This window comes from Rhinoderma darwinii, unplaced genomic scaffold (genome assembly GCF_050947455.1).
Source record: "Rhinoderma darwinii isolate aRhiDar2 unplaced genomic scaffold, aRhiDar2.hap1 Scaffold_541, whole genome shotgun sequence".
In the NCBI taxonomy this organism is placed as follows: Eukaryota; Metazoa; Chordata; class Amphibia; order Anura; family Rhinodermatidae; genus Rhinoderma; species Rhinoderma darwinii.
This window is the reverse complement of record NW_027464091.1, coordinates 70,722-91,762: the sequence shown is the minus strand read 5'-3', so window position 1 is coordinate 91,762 and position 21,041 is coordinate 70,722. Positions and strand designations below refer to the sequence as shown.

Genomic DNA, 21,041 nt, shown 5'->3' with positions numbered 1-21,041 from the left:
ATAGCACATCGCTGAGCGCGAAGGGGTTAAGATCGATATAGGCCTCATAAGGCAGGATATGCAGGCCATGAGGGAATGTATGTCCCATGCTGAGGAACGCATTTCCGGCCTGGAAGATCGGATTTATCCTGTACCCAGGACCTTAACAGCCTTGGAAGAAGCTGCAGAATTATGGAAGCAGAAATCTGACGACTTGGAAAATCGTCTGCGCCAAAATAACATCAGAGTTTTGGGATTGCCTGAAAAAGCGTTAGGTCAAGATTCTATTGCCTTTATGGTTGCATGGCTGCATGAGCTGTTTCCTGATGCAGTGTTCTTTACTGCTTTCGAGGTGGAGAGAGCTCATAGAGTACCGGCACCACCCTTACCACCGGGATCACCCCTAGATCTATGCTGGCACGCTTATTGAATAGCAACGACTGGGACTTGATCCTTCGTCTGGCTCGCAAAAAGCAAGATATTAGATACAATGGAGCTGCAGTGTCTATATTCCCTGACTTCAACGCGGAGTTATAGAAAAGTCACGCTACTTTCATGTCGGTGAAAAGGAGGCTTAGGGATCTACAAATCCCATACTCCATGGCGTATCCTGCAAGGCTACGTATTGTGGATGGAGATTGGTCACTGTTCTTTGCGACCCCAAAAGATGCCGATGACTGGGTGAGTCACCAGAGACCTTTGCCGCGGAACTGAGACTCTCTGCCGCATCCTGCGTTGATGCTATGCTGACCACTTTAAAGATGGCTGCGTGATTCCATGCGTCCTGCTGTTTTTTTTTTCCCTCTACATGTATCCTTGAACTTGCAATATGTATATATATCAGATGGACGCTACGCTGTATCTTTGACATATTGCGTCTTTCTGGCATACTCTGGATAATGAACACGGCTTTCCGTGGTTCAGATAACCGTCATACATGCCTTTTTCTTATGTCTTGATTAGATAGATACTAGGTATTAACTCATATACTAACACATGGGTTCTTCCCTCGTATATATGAAAAGCCACTATGGCGAAGGCAATGTGTCGTCACTGTTGATGCTTAATGGCTTTACTGAATGCTATATTAATATGTTACATGGTACATATGTTCCTCTTTTGTACCAAAGACCTGAAAGGTTTCATGTTTTAAGTCTTACATACCTACAATGGATCAGTTCGCAGTATAGCTATATGTATATCAGGGGCTACTTCCTTTGTATAACATGTGGAATATGTTAAATGGCTAAGATAACCGTTATGCCTTGGAATGTTAGGGGTTTGGGCACGGCTAGGAAAAGAGCAATGGTTTTTGCACAGGTCAGAAAGTATTCGCTGCATATTTTGTGCATACAAGAAACCCATATGATCACAGATAAACTGCGTGTGTTGAAGAGTCCGTGGGTTCAGTGGTCCTGCCACTCCTGTTACTCGTCCTACTCCCGTGGGGTATCCATACTTGTGCATAAGTCCCTTAGGTGGGAGGTGGATGCCGTACGGATTGATGATAATGGGCGTTTTGTGTTTGTGCATGCTTTCATAAATAATGTTTCCTATGTCCTCCTAGGGGTGTATATCCCTCCTCCGGCATCAGTGTCGGTACTACACCAAGCGGTTAACTTCCCAGCGGCGTATCCGGGTGCTAGACTGCTTTGCATGGGAGATTTTAACATGACCATGGATAATGCTATGGATAGGCTTAGGCATAACCAGCTGCTGGTGCCTCCACATGCTCCAGATACACATCTCTATCTACTGATGATGGAGGTGGGATGGACAGATATATATAGGTTTCTATTCCCTAGTACTAGAGTGTACTCATGTTCCTCATTAGGGCAAAGTTCACTATCACGAATAGACTACATTTTCAGTAATGAGTTGTTAATGGTAATGTCACCTCAAATTATGTACAAATCTAGAGGTGTGTCTGATCACTCCCCTGTCCTGGCTAGTTTTCAACTCCCGGATATTCCCAGGCCCAGGGGATGGAAGATTCATCCCTTCTGGCTGATGATCATAGGTACAAATGATAGGATACCTGATCAGCTTCAGGTATTTTTGTAGGCTCACTAGGATTTTGATAATGTGGGTATTCTGTGGGATACTTCTAAAGCATATCTAAGGGGATGCCTTAAATCATCTATATCATATTTAACCCCTTCCCGCAATTTCACGTATAGTTACGTGATGGGAGTTGGTGTTTTCCCGCAATTCCACGTAACTGTATGTGAAAGAGATGGAGCTGGCTCAGAAGCTGAGCCAGTGACCTCACCACCGGGTGACAGCTGTATGTTACAGCTGGCACCCTGAGGTATCGGCCAGGACCGGAGCTAGCCGCCGATCCGACCGATTAACCCCTCACATGCTGCGTTCAATAGAGATCGCAGCATGTGAGGAGTTTATAGCCACCGTCACCCCAGCAACGTGATCGCTGGGTTTCCGGTGGCTGCAAAGGCGATCGGAGGCCTAATACTTACCTCCCGTTCTGCCAGTAACGGAATCCTCCTATGCCCCATCGTCGGCGGGGCCCAAAAGGCTTCTGGTACCATCGGCAAGATGGCGCCAGCTCAGCTTCCAGCTCAGACGTTGAGCCGGCGTCATCAACAGTCTGGTTGTGTGTTGCCGTTGTTTGACCTGCCCCGTTCCTGCCCCCTATAGCGCACTGCGCATGTCCGGGATCCCTGTACGCGTCGGGGACCCGGATGTGCGCTACGGCGCTGGGGGCTGGAAGTGGGGCATGCCTCACTTCCGGTTTCGGCAACGGACATGCGCCGGAATCTCAGTGCACAGAGAAAACGAGCAAGTACACCTGGGTCTGATCCTAGTTAAAGCTTGACTGCATTTAGACACTATGCACCCCTTGAGGAAGCACACCGCGAAATGCGCGTTGGGGTCCTTTGCATGGTATCCTGACTTCCATGAGCACTAATATGGGTAAGGTTTTTTGAAGGGAAGGGGGGGAATACTATCCATCTGTGACCTACTGTCTCTTTCATATAAGTGTTTGAAATTTATTTGACTACTATGTCCATAACTAAATGATATTATATGATGATTCAGTGTTCACCGATTTTCCCACCACCCATCCTCCATACTCCTTTTTAGGATATATAACATATTTTCATAAATGATACAGGGAGTCCGCCTCCCATGTTTACTAGAACACTATAGAGTCTTCTTGTCCTTTTTGTACCTTTTTTAAACGGTTTGTCCAAATTTATGTGATCAATAAAGATTGTTATTTTTTATACATGTATGGCTTCTATGCTCCATCCTGTCTCTTTTGTTTAAATGTTTTTTAATTCACAGCCCAATTCAAATAAATTTTGTGAAATAACTGTGGGGTCTAAATGGTCACAATACCCATAAAATAATTCCTTGAGGAGTTTAGTTTCCAAAATGGGGTCACTTCTGGTGGGTTTCCATTGCTTTGATACCTCTGGGGCTCTGCAAAGGCAACGGCACCCGAAAACCAATCCAGCAAAATCTGGACTCCAAAGAACACATAGCGCTCCTTTCCTTCTGAGCCCTCCCATGGGCACAAACAGCAGTTTATAGCCACCATTTCATTTTTTCTTTAATTCCCCGCCCAATTCAAATAAATTCTGTGAAAAAACTGTGGGGTCTAAATGGTCACAACACCCATAAATTAATTCCTTGAGGGGTCTAGTTTCCAAAATTGGTGGCTTTCCATTGCTTTGATACCTCTGGGGTTCTGCAAATGCGACATGGCACCCAAAAACCAATCCAGCAAAATCTGCACTCCAAAGAACACACAGCGCTCTTTCTCTTCTGAGGCCTCCCATGGGCCCAAACGGCAGTTTATCACCACAAATGGGGTATTGCACTCAGGAGAAATTGGGCAACAAAATGGGGTATTTTGTTTCCTGTAAAAATAAGACATTTTGATGAAAAATTACGTTTTATTGGAAAAAATTTCATTTTTTTAATTTCACAGCCCAAGTCAAATACGTGCTGTGTAAAAACTGTGGGGTCAAAATGGTAACATTAACTATAAATTAATTCCTTGAGGGGTGTAGTTTCCAAAATGGGGTCACTTTTGGGGGATTCCTACTGTTTTGGCACCTCAACACCTCTTCAAACCTGGCATGCTGCCTAAAATATATTCTAATAAAAAGAGGCCCCAAAATGCATTAGGTGCTTCTTTGCTTCTAGGGCTTGTGTTTTAGTCCACGACCGCACTAGAGACACATGTGGGACATTTCTAAAAACTGTGGAATCTGGACAATACATATTTAGTAGTGTTTCTCTGGTAAAACCTTCTGTGTTACAGAAAAAAAATTGAATAAAATTGAAATTCAGCAAGAAAAATGAAATTTGCAAATTTCACCTCCACTTTGCTTTAATTCCTGTGAAACGCCTGAAGGGTTAAAAAACTTTCTAAATTCTGTTTTGAATACATTGAGGGGTCTAGTTTTGAAAATGGGGTATTTTATCAGGGGTTTCTGATACATAGGCCCCTCAAAGAGACTTCAGAACTGAACAGGAACCTTAAAAAAAAGGCTTTTGAAATTTTCTTAAAAATATGAGAAATTGCTGTTTATGTTCTAAGCGTTGTAACGTCCAAGAAAAATAAAAGAATGTTCAAAAAACGATGCCAATCTAAAGTAGACATATGGGAAATGTGAACTAGTAACTATTTTGTGTGGTATAAACATCTGTTTTACAAGCAAATGCATTTAAATTCAGAAAAATTTAATTTTTTTCTACATTTTCTCTAAATTTTGAAATTTTTCACAAATAAACACTGAATATATCGACCAAATTTGACCACTAACATAAAGCCCAATGTCTCACGAGAAAACATTCTCAGAATCGCTTGGATAGGTTTAAGCATTCCAAAGTTATTACCACGTAAAGTGAATTATGTCAGATTTGAGAAATGGGCTCTGAGCCATAAGGCCCAAACTAGGCTGTGTCCTTAAGGGGTTAAACGGACATGAAAATGGTGAAGGATGTGTGCATGAGGCCTGAGGGTATGTTCACACGTAGAGTCAAAAACGTCTCAAAATACGGAGCTGTTTTCAAGGGAAAACAGCCCCTGATTTACAGAATTTTTTTGAGCAACAGATGTTTCAGCCGTTTTTCATACGTAATTCGAGGCGTAAAACGCCTCCATTACGTCTGAAAATAGGTCGTGTGAACCCAGCCTAACAATGTGGCTATCACTATACCTGGAGACACTGTAGCTGTCGCTGTATTTGTGGATGCTGTGGCTGTCGCTAATTTTTGCTTTCCTACCTACCCCGAATTAAGATTGTAGGCCAAAGCCAAATAACAAGGCGATTTTATAATTGTACAGGTATAATGTTTAGTGTAGGGACCCCCTGTATGAAGTCGCCTTGTAGTGGAAGTTGGGCTCACGCAAGTGGATTATATTCAGCGCTACAAATCTCACAATTATAAGTATGGTAGATATAGCAGTAATGCAAATTAAATAAATCCATATACCATGTTTGCGTATATATTAGTTTCCGCATTATACTGCTGTAATTTTGTGTTTTTTTGCTATATTTGGGGACACTGTGGTTTTCACTGTATTTGGAAACACTAAAGTTGTGGCTAAATTTGGGGATATGGTGGCTATCACTGTATTCAAGGACGTCACACCTGCAATTGCAATTTAATTGTTCTGTCACAGGAGCTTCAGTCGCCCCTAAAGCCCAGACCCAAACTCCAGTCACTTACATAACTTAGACAAGAAGCCTCAATGACACATATCTGCCATCAACTACTTTACTCACTAATTATTTACTAGGGGTTTAATAAAAATATTGCATTAACCTCTTAATGACCAGCCTATTTTAGACCTTAATGACCAAGCCATTTTTTACGTTTTTTCCATCGTCACATTGGAAGAGCTTTAACTTTTTTATTTTTGCGTCGACATAGCTGTATAAGGTCTTGTTTTTTGCGGGACAAGTTGTATTTTTTAATAGCACCATTTTGGGGTACATAATATTTGTTGATTAACTTTTATTAACTTTTTTTTGGGGGGGAATAGGAAAAAAACATAAGTTTCACCGCAATTTTTTTGCGTCCTAAATCTACGCCTTTTACCTGTGGTATAAATAACACAATAACTTTATTCAGCGGGTTGTTACTTTTTTCTTTTTTCGCCCATGCGGTTGTATGAGGGCTTTTTTTTTGAAGGACGACTTGTAGTTTTTATCGGTACCATTTTGGAATAGGTGCGACTTTTTGATTACTTTTTATCACATTTTTATTTAAGTCAGAAATTCCCAGAAAACAGCAATTTTTCCATTGTCTTTAATTTTATTTTTTACGCCATTCACTGTGCAGCTAAAATAATGTAATAGCTTTATAGTCTGGGTCGTTACAGTCGCGGCAATACCAAATATGTGTAACTTTTTTGCTCAATTTTGTTTATTTAATAGTAAAGCAGTTTGTAAGGGGGAAAATGTGGGTTTTTCAATTTTTATTTCACTTTTTTTTAAATTAACTTTATTAAACTTTTTTTTTTTTTACTAGTCCCACTAGGGGACTTTAATATGTGATCCTCCGATCGCCTTTATAATACACTGCAATACTTTTGTATTGCAGTGTATTACTGCCTGTCCGTTTAAAATGCCGGGTGCCGGTGGGATGAGAGGGAGCTCCCTCCCTCTCTCCAAAACCGCTCTGATGCGGCGCCCGCTATTGAGCACCGCATCTGAAGGGTTAAACGGGTGAGATCGATACTAATATCGATCTCACCCGTTCGAGCCGGGATTCCTCCAGCCCTCAGCTACCTCTGGAGCAGGGAGATTTAACGGCTCCCTGCTCTGTTTATTTATTCTGATGCAGCGCCGTGAAAAGGCGTATGCATCAGAATAAAGCCCATGAGTGGCCGCCCTGAAAAGGCGAATTGGCAGTCACTAATGGGTTAAGCTTTTAGGAAATACAGCCATTTATTTACATCATCCCTCCATTTTTACATTTAAAAAACAAATTGGATAAATTAACAAAAGTTTTTTAAAGCTCTTTTTATTGAAAATTCAGTAGACAATAAGAAAGATACATTACAGCAGAAATGTCACAACAGATTGTATGAATTGCTTACATTTTCTCTCCCTGTTTTTGATACAGAAAAATGTTTCCTACAATAGTAAGACATCATGTGGGTCATAATATCAATATACAGTATATGCACATGGTACAGATTAAGGAAAAAGAAACCAAGGGAATCCGATTTCCTCATCACATTTCAGAGTTACATCGGATAGGCAGACATTGAAGTCCTAAGTCAGTTCTCAGAGTAAAGTGTGAGTGTGGATGAAAAGCTTGTATCCCCGAGTATGGTACATTTTTTGGGACACCACCTATTCTTGTATACCAAGCGCTCATATGGGATTATTGTATGAATCATATTTTGCCACTGCCTAACAAAGAGTGATCGCCTTGCCATCCACCACATAGCAATGGTTTTCCAGACCAAGAGGAGGGCCTCCTGTGAAAGTGATTATTTGTAGTAGGACCAGGCTTCAAGAAGACAAACATCTGGAGTCATAGGAACTGGCTTCTGGGAAATATCAGTCAGTAAGGATACAATTACCTGCCAAAAGTGTGAAATATTGGGGCGTTGCCATATAAGGTGCCAAAAGTCGGCGTTGACTGCCAAACATCTATGACAATTGGTAGATGGACTACAACCCCTTCTAAGCAGTGGCATTGGTGTGAGATAGCAATAATTTCTTATTGTTAACAGCAGGAGATACTAGTAAGGGATACTCCAGTGCATCCAACCAATCCGCATCTTTTAAAGTGGTATTCTCATCTAATAAAAACTAGGTGAAAAGCTTTGATATTAACCTTAAAGAGGCTCTGTCACCAGTTTATAAGTGCCCTATCTCCTACCTAATCTGATAGTCGCTGAGAACCCGCTGTGCTGTCACTTACTCCCTATTTTCTTGTCAATAAGATGAGTATTTGGTGTAAAAATAAAACCAGATGATCCCTGCATATAGAGTCAAACTACCATCACTATAGATATAAGGATTATTGTTAATACTTGGCTGTAAGTCACTGACTGTCAGAAGTCTAAACACATGGACATCACTAAATGATGAGTTTCCTTCCTTGTGATGCTTTGCCGGGCCTTTACTTCAGCCGCCCTCAGTTTGGTTTTCAAAATTGGGACAATGTGTCTATCACTATATCGGGGGAAACTGTGCCTGTCAATATATTTGGGGGACACAGTGATTAACAGAATATCTGGGGGCGCTTTGACTGTGAGTATATTTTGAACAATGTGGCTGTCACTATATCTGTGGACACTGTGGCTGTCATTGTATTTTAAGACACTGTGCCTGTCACTGCATTTGATGACACATTGGCTGTCATTAGATTTAGGCACACTGTGGCTGTCACTGTAATTGGATATCTAATATAGTTTATAACCCCCGCCCCTCCCTGTTGGTATCTCTAACACTGAAAGAAAGGAGGGGAGAGCAGATAATGTCAGTCCCGAGCGAGCAGTGAGCTGTCAGATCTATGACAAAAGCAGCAGCACAGCCAGCTATGTATAGGAATTGCACAGACTCTAGAGCAACAAAATGGTAGAACATTTTTAATGAAGACTATTTAGAAAGTTGTTTAATTTTACAATTTAACTAACGCCCACCCATGAACCTTACATCCAATAAATGCATTTCTTTATTGATTTGTAAATGTCTTCTTTCCTCTAGACTTCTGCTGATGCCTCTCCTGAATGTCGATGATGAGCGGACGTCCCTCAGATAGTGTCAGTAAATTTCTCCAGTGCGATCAGAAGGGAGGACATTATCACAAACCCATCACACAGACCACCATATGTCACTTTCATACAAGAAATGACTCAGACAACGTAAGGAGTGTTAAACTATGTGAATTTTATTGTTGTGTGTATGTGTGTGTGTTGTGATTGTGTGTTACCTCCCATCACTCACAAAGAGCGTAGAGCGACACTCAGGACAGGCAAAACCCCCAGTGGAGGAAACCTGCAGGGAAACCATGGCCGCTGTACTGTCCTTCCTCTGGCATACTAAGAGAGGTTAACGCTATATAACGTATGTGCGCGTGTACAGTATACATGTGTATCTGTGGATTCCCCCATACAAGGAATAGAGCCAGAAAATGTAAAAAGTGACTGTGTTACTATGTGCAGTGTGTCAGTGAGTATGATTGTGTATAGTTCTATATGTGTGTGTGTAAGTATTAGTGTGTATGTATTTATTATGTGTTTTTGTGTGCGTGCATGCATGTGTTATACATTACCTGCTCCTCATGTTTGGTCATCCATCATGGTCTTCATCTCTCTTGTGGATCAGGCAGCAGAACCTCCTGGGTGGGAATAGAGGTACAAGAGAAATTGTTCATCAACATGTGGATTAGAAGATCCATTACTGAATTTTACTTCGCACTTTTGTGATCATTTTTTCTTACCTACTTCTTTATAACACCAACATTTTACTTACCAGCGTTATTATTAGTCAGGGACCTCAATCGGTGTCTCCGGGTCCACTGCTGTGTCTATCCGGCTAATGATGTTTCGTTCCACTTTCCACATGCACGGATGCAAAATGATGTTTCTACAACGGGCACAGGACAGCGCGCTCTTCCATGGGCCTCGGGTGTAAAACTCCTCTTTATTTCTCCTTGACGCACGTATGGCCCAGCTGTGATGGATTTGCCTGTTTCTCATCCATGCCCAGTGGAAAGGGTCTTGTGCCATGATCTAAAATGGAATAGTAAATGAGGTAAAATTGGCTTCTCATCACAGACTCTTAATCAAAGACGGCACTGTTTTCTATTACTGACCAGATCACATGTGGTCCGGGCCACCCACGCTCTAAAGTCCATCCGGCGGAGCAACTGGTCGCGTTGGTGATGCAGCTCTTCTGTCTTCACTTCCCAGTCACTTCCTAAGGCCCACGCGTAGATCTCGTCTCTGAAGTCCTCGTCCTCCTCAAACTGGTTCGCTAGAAATCTTAAAAAAAGTAATAATTTATTAATGACACATGGAAGAGCAGTGCACTGTATACGTCTATATCTCAATGTAAAGGAAACTTGTGTTACTATAAATGATAGCGATGGTGTCCAAGGATGTTAGAATGACCCCTCCCCCCAAAGTCAGAAGGCTACATAGTGTAATCTATAGGTTTGATATTTTGTCTTTTGGATATTAAAATGTTAAAATATTTTTATTTTACTGCTAAAACATGACCATAATTGTTTTGCAACCTATAAGGGATAAAGCTAATGTAAAGCACACAGGGCCGCAAACAGGAATTTCTGGGCCCCATACAGCCAAAGATATTGGGTCCCCCCTTCATTACCGTGGGTGGACAACGGAAAGTGGGGCGCTCACGTTTGTACGTTATATGCAGTAACTGATTTTGTTCAAGTTATAGAGAACGAAACCATGAAGCAGTCAGTGACCAGTTGATACCCTGGATTTTATTGAATTCAGCCAAAACATGTGGCACACAATGGGATATGTCGCCTGGGGAACGGCCCTGGGGAAACTCCTGAAGTCACTGTCCATAAATGAACAGAGACGTCAGGGGCTTTACCTGGGCCAAAGTCCATGGGCAGACTGCTTGTGATGCTCTGCCTGGGGACTCTGGCAATGGGAAGCCCCTGACATTGCAGCTTTTTCACCACAAAAATTGCAACATCTGCTATTTGTTGCGGGTTTTACCTCCCCATTAAATCCAATTGGGAAAACTCGCAACAGAAAAGCAGCGATTCCAAAGCATAGATTGACATGCTGCGGATTAAAAAAACGCTCCGCAGGTCAATTTATGAACTGTTTTTCTGTATATTTTTAGTCAGCGTATGGATGAGATTTGTTCAAATCTCATCCACTCTGCTGCTACTGTATTACGCTATGGATTTTCCAAAATGAAATGCATTGCGGAAAATCCGTAGTGTTTATGCTACGTGTGAATTTACCTTTACAGATTTTGCTAAGGATTCGCAGCAAATTAACCCTTTGCATTGTAAAGGGTGAAATGCGTGCCAATTTTGCAACATAATAGGCATGCTGCTGATTTAACAATCAGCAGAATGCCCTAAAGCCCATGCAGATTTTTTTCTGCTGCATGTGAATGCGGATTTGAAAACCCCATTCACATAAATTGTATTGTAATTTGTAGTGGATTTTCAGTGTGCAACAGCACCAAAAATAGGAGACATAGGCATTCATATAACGCTCGTTGCCGATAATTGCCCCGTGTAAACAGGGCAGCGAACACAAGATGAACGATCATCTGCTGGTCGTATCGTTTTAAAAAAGTGAAATATTATCGTTGTCGGCAGCACATCTCCCTGTGTAAATGATAATAACGTATGGGGACGAGGGATCCGAGTAACGACCACTCGTCTCCATCCATAGCTCCGTGTGACAGGAGCAAACGGGCCTTAATTAACGATGTCTCGTTCAACAGCGCTGGCTGCACCTTCCGATTATCTGCCGGTAAAACGGCCTTTAGGGTCTATTCACACAGTGCAGTCAAATTACATTTTTTGCAAAATCTCAGCAAAAACTTGATTTAACTGCACTGTGAAAATATAGCCTAAAAGCACAGTTTTTTTCATGTTTTGTTCCATTATTTTTTAATGTAATTTTTGTAATTGCGGCACAAATAAGGCAGTTTTGCCGCAATTTTTAAATGTCTGGTGGGCGGCTCTCTCCACACGGAGCTGCTTTCATGCTTCTCATGCAGCAGCTTCCCCTACTGTCCTCTCGGGGTCCCAGTGTTACAGTTACTTCCAAGGAAGGAACGGAAGGGTCCGTTCCTTTCTCCAAGTAACTAACGCTGGGGCCCTGATGGAAATGTTTACAGTTACTAAGAAGTTTTCAGCATTGTGGCCGGGCCCCTGACTGCCGTACCAACTGTACTGCCCTGATGGTGACCCTGAAAGCACATGATCCACAACTACTTGAGAGTATTCCTTCAAACATGTAATACGTGAATATACTCACAGAGATGCAAAGAAATTCTCTCTGTATTCCTCGGTACGCAGTCCGGCTCTCTTGAAATACACGAGGACCATGGCCAGCAGATACTAGTGGAAGAAGACAAGAAGTTAGAATTTGGAGATAGAGAAATGGTCTCTTCTTATGTCTTATCTTTATGTGGTGATTCTATTTATATGTTTATTAATGTCGGTGCATAATCCTAACACATAAATCACAGGATTATCCTCATTGTTCTGAATCTAATATTATTATCTTACCAAGGATGTAGATGTAAAGTAGAATATCTCTTAATGCCACATAAACCCTTTTATTCAAATCTGATCTTTCTTGTCAGTCATGTCTATATCTGGCTGATTGTCTATTTGTTTTGTCATTATAAAATTACCTTGTCCGAAATCCTCAAACAGATGTCCTTGGCCAAAAACAGCTGGATGTGCTCATCATCTACGAAAAAAGTTCATTTCAAATTCTTTAAATCCAAAATAGTTTATATACAAAGAATTAAAGGTTAAGTAAATGCTTAACCCCTTAATGACCGCCGATTAGCCTTTTCACGGCGGTCATTAGAGGGCTTTATTCTGATGCAATAGCCGTTTCACTGCGCTGCATCAGGATAAATAAACATATCAAGGAGCCGTTAAATCTCCCTGCTCTCAGCTGCCAGATGTAGCTGAGAGCTGGGGCAACCCTGCTCGAATGTGTGAGATCGATATTAGTATCGATCTCACCCGTTTAACCCCTCAGATGCGGCGCTAAATAGCGTGCGCCGCATCTGAGTGGTTTTGGAGAGGGGGAGGGAGCTCCCTCTCTTCCCACCGGCACCCGGCGATAAGATTTTGAAGGGAAAACAGCCCCTCATTTTCAGATGTTTTTTGAGCAACTCGCGTTTTTAGCAGCGTTTTTCGCAGCATTTTTTACGGACGTTTTTGGAGCTTTTTTCATTGGAGTCTATGAGAAAACGGCTCCAATAACGTCCCACGAAGTGCACTTCTTTAGACGAGGCTGTAATTTTACGAGTCGTCTTTTGACAGCGACGCGTAAAATGACAGGTCGTCGGCACAGTACATCGTAAAGCCCATTGAAAGTAATGGGCAGATGTTTGCCGACGTATTGGAGGCGTTTTTTTCAGACATAATTCGAGGCGTAAAACACCTCCATTACGTCTGAAAATAGGTCGTGTGAACACAGCCTAACACTCGCTGGAACACTGCAGCTCCTTTACTTTGCTTACTATAGTGGTGCCAGGAGCCAGACCCCCACTGATAACATATTGATGGCTTATTTTTAGAATAAATTGTCATATGTTTGTACATGAGAACAAATGTAAATTACAGCAGAAGATTTCACTTTGTGTGATCAAATTCCCCCTCCCCTCCTATCGGACAATACATCAAAATAATAAAATAAAAATGTACTCGCCTCAACGCTCCACGTCGCTTCTCCCCTCTGGGTCACCTTAGGCTCTCCCTGCGGACCACAGCTCATACAAGGCACTGGCGCAGAGCGTTGTATGTGACGCAGCACTGAGGTCGTTGAGTGCTGCATCACATATATGGCCCTGTATGTTGTATGAGCCGTAGCATGCTGAGAGGGCATAGGGAGAAGAGGAACGGTGAGCATATATATATTTGTTATCTTATGTCCGATCCTGGGAGAAAAGGGATAGGGCTGCGATCACGTTCACACACCCTGTGAGTGCAATTGTTACCCCACGATTGTGGTGAACAGCCAGCTGAAAGATGCAGCAAAATTTTTATGAGGCGTTAGCTTCTTATTAAATGTGTCGCATCCTAATCCAGCGAACTGTTTATTAAGACCGGGGTATGAAACGTCAGTCCTAATAAATCCCCCTCGTTGTGTCTGGTCAGAATCATTGGAAGGTGCAGTGACTCTTACCGAGGAGATTGTAGAAAGCAGTCCGTTCTTCTGGCTGCAGGGTATGCTCCTTCCTCCTCTTCCGGCACTCGTCTATCATGTAGGTCAGCGAACTGTGATAGAAGAAATAGATATTACAGTCAGCAGTCCAATGTAAAAATATAAAATCTTTATTTTCATGATCGAAAAGGTCCATTTTGTAAAACATTTGGGGTACAGAATTACATAAGAGTACAGAAAGTATAAATGCAGCGTACATATAAAGAACTGCTGTGAAAGGCAATATTCCCACGCAGGAGAGTAGTCTACATGACTCCAGGCCCCCTACGAAGAGGACGGATTCAACAGCCGCATAAGAGTACAGACAATGGCGGATTATAATGTGGGCGTTTCGGGCGGTCGCCCGGGGCCCGAGGCTGCCAGGGGGCCCATCGGGGCCCGAGGCTGCCAGGGGGCCCATCGCGGCCCGAACCGCACACAAACTTAAAAAACTATGCAGCGCTACCGCGCTGCCTGCTTCCGACTGAATCTGCATCCGCAGGACGCAGATTCAGTTTGGTTGAATGCTGGAGCCTCGCTCCAGCATTCACTCTGCTGTGAGCGGCTCGGTGCAGGCAGGCGCGATGTAGTGACGTCATCGCGCCTGTCTGCACGGAGTCACTCACAGCACAGCACAGTGCAGAGGAGGAGAAGCATCGCATCCCCCACCGTCGTGGGAACCGGGATAGGTAAGCAATTATGTTTTCTTTTTTTATTAGGTACATACATATGGGGCATTATGCTGTGTCAGCTATGGGGCATTATACTGTGTCACCTCTATGGGGCATTATACTGTGTCACCTCTATGGGGCATTATACTGTGTCAGCTATGGGGCATTATACTGTGTCAGCTATGGGGCATTATACTGTGTCAGCTATGGGGCATTATACTGTGTCAGCTATGGGGCATTATACTGTGTCAGCTATGGGGCATTATGCTGTGTCAGCTATGGGGCATTATGCTGTGTCAGCTATGGGGCATTATACTGTGTTGCGGCTATGGAGGCATTATACTGTGTTGCGGCTATGGAGGCATTATACTGTGTAGCAGCTATGGAGGCATTATACTGTGTAGAGGCAGCTATGGAGACATTATACTGTGTAGCAGCTATGGGGGCAATATAATGTGTCACAGCTATGGGGGCATTTTACTGTGTCGCAGTTATGGAGGCAATATACTGTGTCAGCTATGGGGCATTATACTGTGTCGCAGCTATGGAGGCATTATACTGTGTAGCAGCTATGGGGCATTATAGTGTGTCAGCTATGGGGACATTATACTGTGTCGCAGCTATGGAGGCATTATACTGTGTCTCAGCTATGGGGCATTATACTGTGTTGCAGTTATGGGGGCATTATACTGTGTCACATCTATGGGGCATTATACTGTGTCACATCTATGGGGCATTATACTGTGGGGGCAGCTATGGGTGGCAATATACTGTGGGGGCAGCTATGGGGGACATTATACTGAGCAATTACAAGAGCTGCAGGTCCAAGGGGGGAGACGCTGTGTACCACAATATACAAGCGGGGATTGTTGTATAGCACTATATAGAAGGGAGCGCTGTGTATCACTATATCTAAGGGGGATTGCTGTGTAGCACTATATACAAGAGGGGGAGGGCTATGTGACGCTATTTACAGAGGGGGAGGACTGTGTAGCGCTATTTACAGGGGGCTGTGTGTGGTGCTATCTACAGTGTTTGGCACAATTATATTCAGGGGCGCAGTCTATGGTGCTATAATATTTAGGGGCACAGTGTTTGTACTATTTTATTCAGGGGCGCAGTGTTTGGTGCTATTATATTTAGGGGCACAGTATGTTGCACCATGATAATATTATCTTTGTTTATAGGTGTGGAAATGTTGGAAAAGTGAGGAGCCAAAGACATCTGAGTGGCAAATTCTGCAGAAATGGGTCATGGCCGGGAAAAGTCGTCATGAAGTCTGGACTGGATGGAGAAGAGGAAAAAAACTACGTCGTCACCTGTGAGTCACTAGATTTATAGAGAATCTGTCACCTCTCCTGACATGTTTATTATAGAAAATCCTTGTATTTCACAAAAAGTATTTCTGCAGTCCAGGACTGATAGACAATTCCCCTTGTCAGGAGGATGTGTCCCTGCACAGTGTGATACTGTCAGTATGTAGGGACACCGCGCTGTGACTAGGGGAATCGTAACACTGTTAATGCTTGCCCCAAAAAGTAGTGTTAAAAATAGTTACGGTGCGGCAGGGCGGCGGTGAGGAAGGGGTGCCCAAGTTTGGGTAACAGCCCAGGGCCCATGGTCTACTTAATCCGCCACTGAGTACAGAGAACGAAGAGAAAGTTACAAAAAAAAAAGAAATAGAGGAGGGTGAGGAGCAGATTAAAGTGAGTGGGGTGTCCCACCATGACATCCCTCAAAGTAAAGAGCGCTACTCAGGCTGCCGCGCAGTACTCAGCTCTCGTATAATGTCTTTATAGGAGTCAGAACCCTGAAAAGCAATCCAAGGAGTCCATGTTTGGCGAAGAAATAGATATTACAGTCAGCAGTCCAATGTAAAAATATAAAATACAGACAATTATGTGTTAATAAGTTTACAATGAATTAAAAATGAAATGAATAAATGACAGGGAAATCTTAGTAAAATCCATGTTTAAAGAGGCTCTGTCACCAGATTCTCAAATTCCTATCTCCTATTGCATGTGATCGGTGCTGCAATGTAGATAACAGTAAAGTTTTTTGTTTTTTTTAAACGTTCATTTTTGGCCAAGTTATGACCTATTTTATATATATGCAAATGAGCTTTACTGGAGAGAGTGTGTCTTCTCCAATTTTGCAGCATAAGGCAATGAGGTTGCTTTACCACATGCCAATGCTGCAATTTTGGGAATTGCTCCCTCTAGTTACCAGCACATGGAAATGTTATAAATTAGAATATAATTTATAATATTTTCAAACTTTTGAAAAAATTAAAACAATTAGAACAATGTGTAATCATTTATATACTAACTGTTTAACTAAAAAAAATAAAAAAATTCTAGCGACACATTCCCTTTAAGCTTTGTATGGCCTTGGTAGAAGGACGCGTCACCCTTATAGGACGTTTATTCTCATGGGTGAAGAGGTTAATAAGAAGCTGATAGATTAGATTTGTAATGGTTTGTAACACGGCCTATTTACGGACGTAATTCGGGCATTTTAACCCCCGAATTACGTCCGAAATTACAGCTTGAAAGCGTTGACAAACATCTGCCCATTGAAAGCAATGGGCTGACGTTTGTCTGTTCACACGAGGCGTATATTTACGCGTCGCTTTCAAAAGACGGCGCGTAAATAGATGCCCGCGCCAAAGAAGTTTCATGTCACTTCTTCAGACGTAAATGGAGCAGTTTTCCATGGATTCCATGGAAAACCAGCTCCAGTTACGTCCGTAATGGACGCGGCGTTCAAGCGCCTGCACATGCCGTTACGGCTGAAATGACGGGGCTGTTTTCTCCTGGAAACAGCCCCGTAATTTCGGCCGTTACGGACGCTGCCGTGTGAACATACCCTTAGTATGGATTTGATATGTAGTGACTGCAGTGATATAAAATCTTGTACTGACGTCTCGTCCACATGAAGAGTGACCATCTCTCTCTTCCTCTTCCTCGCCATCTCTTCTCCTCTTCCTGGGAAACTTAAAGAGAAGAGAATATTACCATGAATATTTGGCAATGTGACTGACTGTGCGCATACCAATACCATGTACAGGCTGGGGTGGATTATACATAAACCATACAAGTAATTTGAACGACACACAACTAAACTTTTAAACGTGGGTTGACACGAGGGTCGTCCACAGCTTTATTAATTATTTATTATTTAAGTATTTTCAAAATAAACTGTTTTCTTATTATACCCGTATGCCAGCCCGCCTAAGGAAGGGCATGTAGGTCAATTCTTTTAATATCAAATTACCGCCTGCTGTGACATGAGTTTACAAACGAATCAAATGCCTCATGACCAGAAAAACTACAATTCCTTTTACAAACTTGGAGTCACTAAACAACATGACAATTGTACGGAGTATAATTACGTATAAAATACACATAGTGCTTCAGAGACAAATATATATATATATATATATATATATATATATATATATATATATATATATATAAATAAATATATATATATATATATATATATATTATTTATTTATTTTTTATATTTGTCTCTTATTTAAAACATTTTGTATAATTAATTATTTATATATATATATTTCTCTTTTATTTTCGGTTTTTTTTTTTAAAGAAAAATTAGGTTCAACACAAAACAAATAGGGAGGGAGGGTGGGACAAGTAATGGCCAAAAGAGGAAGATGACTGCCCGCCCTCGCCTTATAAACCCAGAAGGGGAGGATGTGCAAGACCGCCCCAAAAACTACCCAAAAAACGTTCAGTGGGGCGGGTGCCCTCTATGCTTATAGGACCCATGGCCCACCTAAATTTATCTTGGACAGACCCACCCCTAGCAGGATATATCCCTCCTTTAACCCCTTCCGTGCCACACAGTCACAGTACAAAATCGTATATTAATATAAACATGTAATATGTGCGCTGGACTGACATTATAACTGGGGCGTAGCTATAGAGGGTGCAGAGGTAGCAGTCACACCCAGGATCAACTGCCATAGGGGGCCCAAAATCCCCTCTTCCATAAGAAGACACCAGTATTATAAATGACACATGGTATAGAGAGGGCCCTGTTACAGATTTTACATTAGAGACCAGGAGCTTCAAGTTATGCCTCTGCATTATAAGATATGTTACTACACACATACTAAATATTATATATATATATATATATATATATTATAGGAAAAACACAATAAACATCCCTCTTACATTATCCATATCCCCGGACCCATTTTAAAACGTGGTTGAAAATAAAAAAAGAAGAATCACAGGACAGCTGCACTGAGGTATAAAATGTATATACTATGAATATTAAAGGGGTTTACTCATAATTGAGTGTTATGGCATATTACTAGGATATGACATAACATTCTGATTAGTGGGGTCTGATCTCCGGGACCCCTGCGATCCTGAGAATGAAGAGACAGCATTGTGTAATCAATTAATCAGACTATGTTGTAGTTCCCTGCACACCGGGGGGGGGGGGGGGGGGGGATTGCCACTACGAAGGGTAAAAGTGAAGAAATGGGGTGATGGTCCTGGCAGACTGATCAGAATATGGTGGAAAATCCTATTGATATCATTTTCTAGAATGGAAACCTCTCTAAATACAGAATAATAATAAGCATACGGTCCTACAGCTTGGGATCCATCAGAAAGATCTGAGGAAGGAGATGATACGTCGGGTTATTTTACTCTTGTCTCCTTAGTTTATCCAGATTTTGGGTATTTAGGTGAAAACCTTTGAGTTTATTAATAAAATACAATCAATTTCAGTAGTGGAAGAAGCGTCTGTGTCTGTGTCTGGGATGACGTGGTCATTATGGTTAGTAAATGGCGGCACTTTACCTGTGAAGTCTTGAAGACAGTTGGTGTTGTCTCTCAGAAGACGCAGATACGCAGTAGTGTCTTCTCCTCCGATAAAAGTAAACGTTTGTCAAGTCGCTTTGAAGAACAAAATGGAGCCTGTCTTATCTCTGAAAAGAGCAATCGCAGACTGGCACCAACTGATGATTTTTCTCTATCTTTAAATTAAAATCCTGCGATTCTATTGGTTGTTGTTTGCGGCACTTGCCATGATGATTCATGCCTCAGCAAGTTTAAAGGGAAAGTACACTGAAATAATGTCATGGTGCGTTTTAACATAAAGCTTCTAAATTACTGCTTAGAAAAACGTTATTATCGTTGTATTTTACAACCTTATTCCATCTAGTGTCATTTGTGGCAGCTGCCATGTTGTACTATGTTGTTTCCATGGGTAATGCAGAATGGTCATGTATATTAAGTGTTTTAGTGCTACATTTACCTCATGTGCTCCAGATTCTTAACATTGATATATAATGTATGTAACTTTGGTGTAGGTGCTGGAGTTAGAAGCATGTTGACTGATGTCTGACCTGGCGGAGGATGTCATCTTTAGGCCTCAATTACACGAACGTAATATACGCGCGTGCGACGCGCGTGCTTTGCACGCATGTCGTACGCACCTATATTAGTCAATGGGGCAGTTTAGACGATGCGTGAATTGCGCTCAGCGCGTGTGCGCAGAAAAAAACTCACGACATGTTCTATAATCGTGCGTTTTTCGCGCACTCACGCACCCATTGAAGTCAATGGGTGCGTGAAAACCACGCATGCCGCACGGAAGCACTTCCGTGCGAACTGCGTGATTCGCGCAAGAGCTGTCAAACTCCTGAATTTAAACAGAAAAGCACCACGTGCTTTTCTGTTTACAAACATCCAAACGGAGTGTCAAATTCGAGATGAGCGCACCGAACTTCCCCGGGTTCGGCCAAACTCGTTTTGACCGAAACCGGTAAAAAATGTTCGGGTACGCGACGTCAGGAGACAGTCACTGTCCACAGTGCTGAAAGCGTTAAACTGGTTCAGCACCATGGACAGTGACTTCCGCTCCGAAAATCCATGAACCTGTAAAAAAAAAAAGACGTTCTGACTTACCGATAACTCCGGTCCGACCTCCCGGGATGGCAGTTCAGTCCAAGTGACAGCTGCAGCCAATCACAGGCCAAGCACAGGCTGCAGCCAATCACAGGCTGCAGCGGTATCATGGACTGCGGCGTCATCCTGGGAGGTGGGGCCGGATGACAAGAGAGGGACGCGTCACCAAGGCAACGGCTGGGAGCCCGGACTGGGGGAAGCAGGAAGTTCTTGGTAAGTATGAAAGTCTTTTTTTATTCACAGGTTGGTGTATATTGTGTTCGGCATTCACTGTCGAGGGTGCTGAAAGAGTTACTGCCGATCAGTTAGCTCTTTCAGCACCTTGGACAGTGACGGGCGTCGACTAGCCTCATCTCTATGATGGCGGCTGCGCGAAAATCACGCAGCCGCGCATCATACACGGATGACACACGGAGCTGTCAAATGCCTTTTGCGCGCGCAAAACGCAGCGTTTTTTGCGCGCGCAAAACGCACACGCTCGTGTAAATCAGGCCTTACCATTTAACATCTTGCAGGCCTCTCATAAATTTGACGCAT

General features: G+C 42.5%; 1 protein-coding gene and 1 long non-coding RNA gene across 2 annotated transcripts in view; one reads left to right on the top strand and one right to left on the bottom strand.

Moving 5' to 3' along the window:
- LOC142722928 (uncharacterized) overlaps positions 1-21,041 on the top strand; it is a 90,697-nt gene that overhangs the window by 29,256 nt on the left and 40,400 nt on the right. The window lies entirely within an intron of this gene.
- On the bottom strand, positions 8,631-19,533 carry LOC142722925 (speedy protein 1-B-like). The gene is made up of 8 exons (XM_075848913.1): positions 19,395-19,533; positions 17,474-17,545; positions 13,862-13,953; positions 12,351-12,409; positions 11,969-12,051; positions 9,799-9,967; positions 9,456-9,715; positions 8,631-9,321 (listed from the first exon to the last, which is right to left on the bottom strand). The coding sequence occupies exons 2-7, from the start codon at positions 17,521-17,523 to the stop codon at positions 9,467-9,469; spliced, it is 702 nt and encodes a 233-aa protein (XP_075705028.1). The 5' UTR covers positions 17,524-17,545; positions 19,395-19,533; the 3' UTR covers positions 8,631-9,321; positions 9,456-9,466.

Excerpts from the sequence above, each read along its gene's own strand:
- LOC142722925 (XM_075848913.1), bottom strand. The coding sequence starts at position 17,523 with ATGGCGAGGAAGAGGAAGAGAGAGATGGTCACTCTTCATGTGGACGAG. Across the intron at positions 12,410-13,861 it reads TGCTTTCTACAATCTCCTCG|ATGATGAGCACATCCAGCTG; the intron begins GTAAGAGTCACT and ends CTTTTTTCGTAG. Across the intron at positions 9,716-9,798 it reads CCCGGACCACATGTGATCTG|ATCATGGCACAAGACCCTTT; the intron begins GTCAGTAATAGA and ends ATTCCATTTTAG.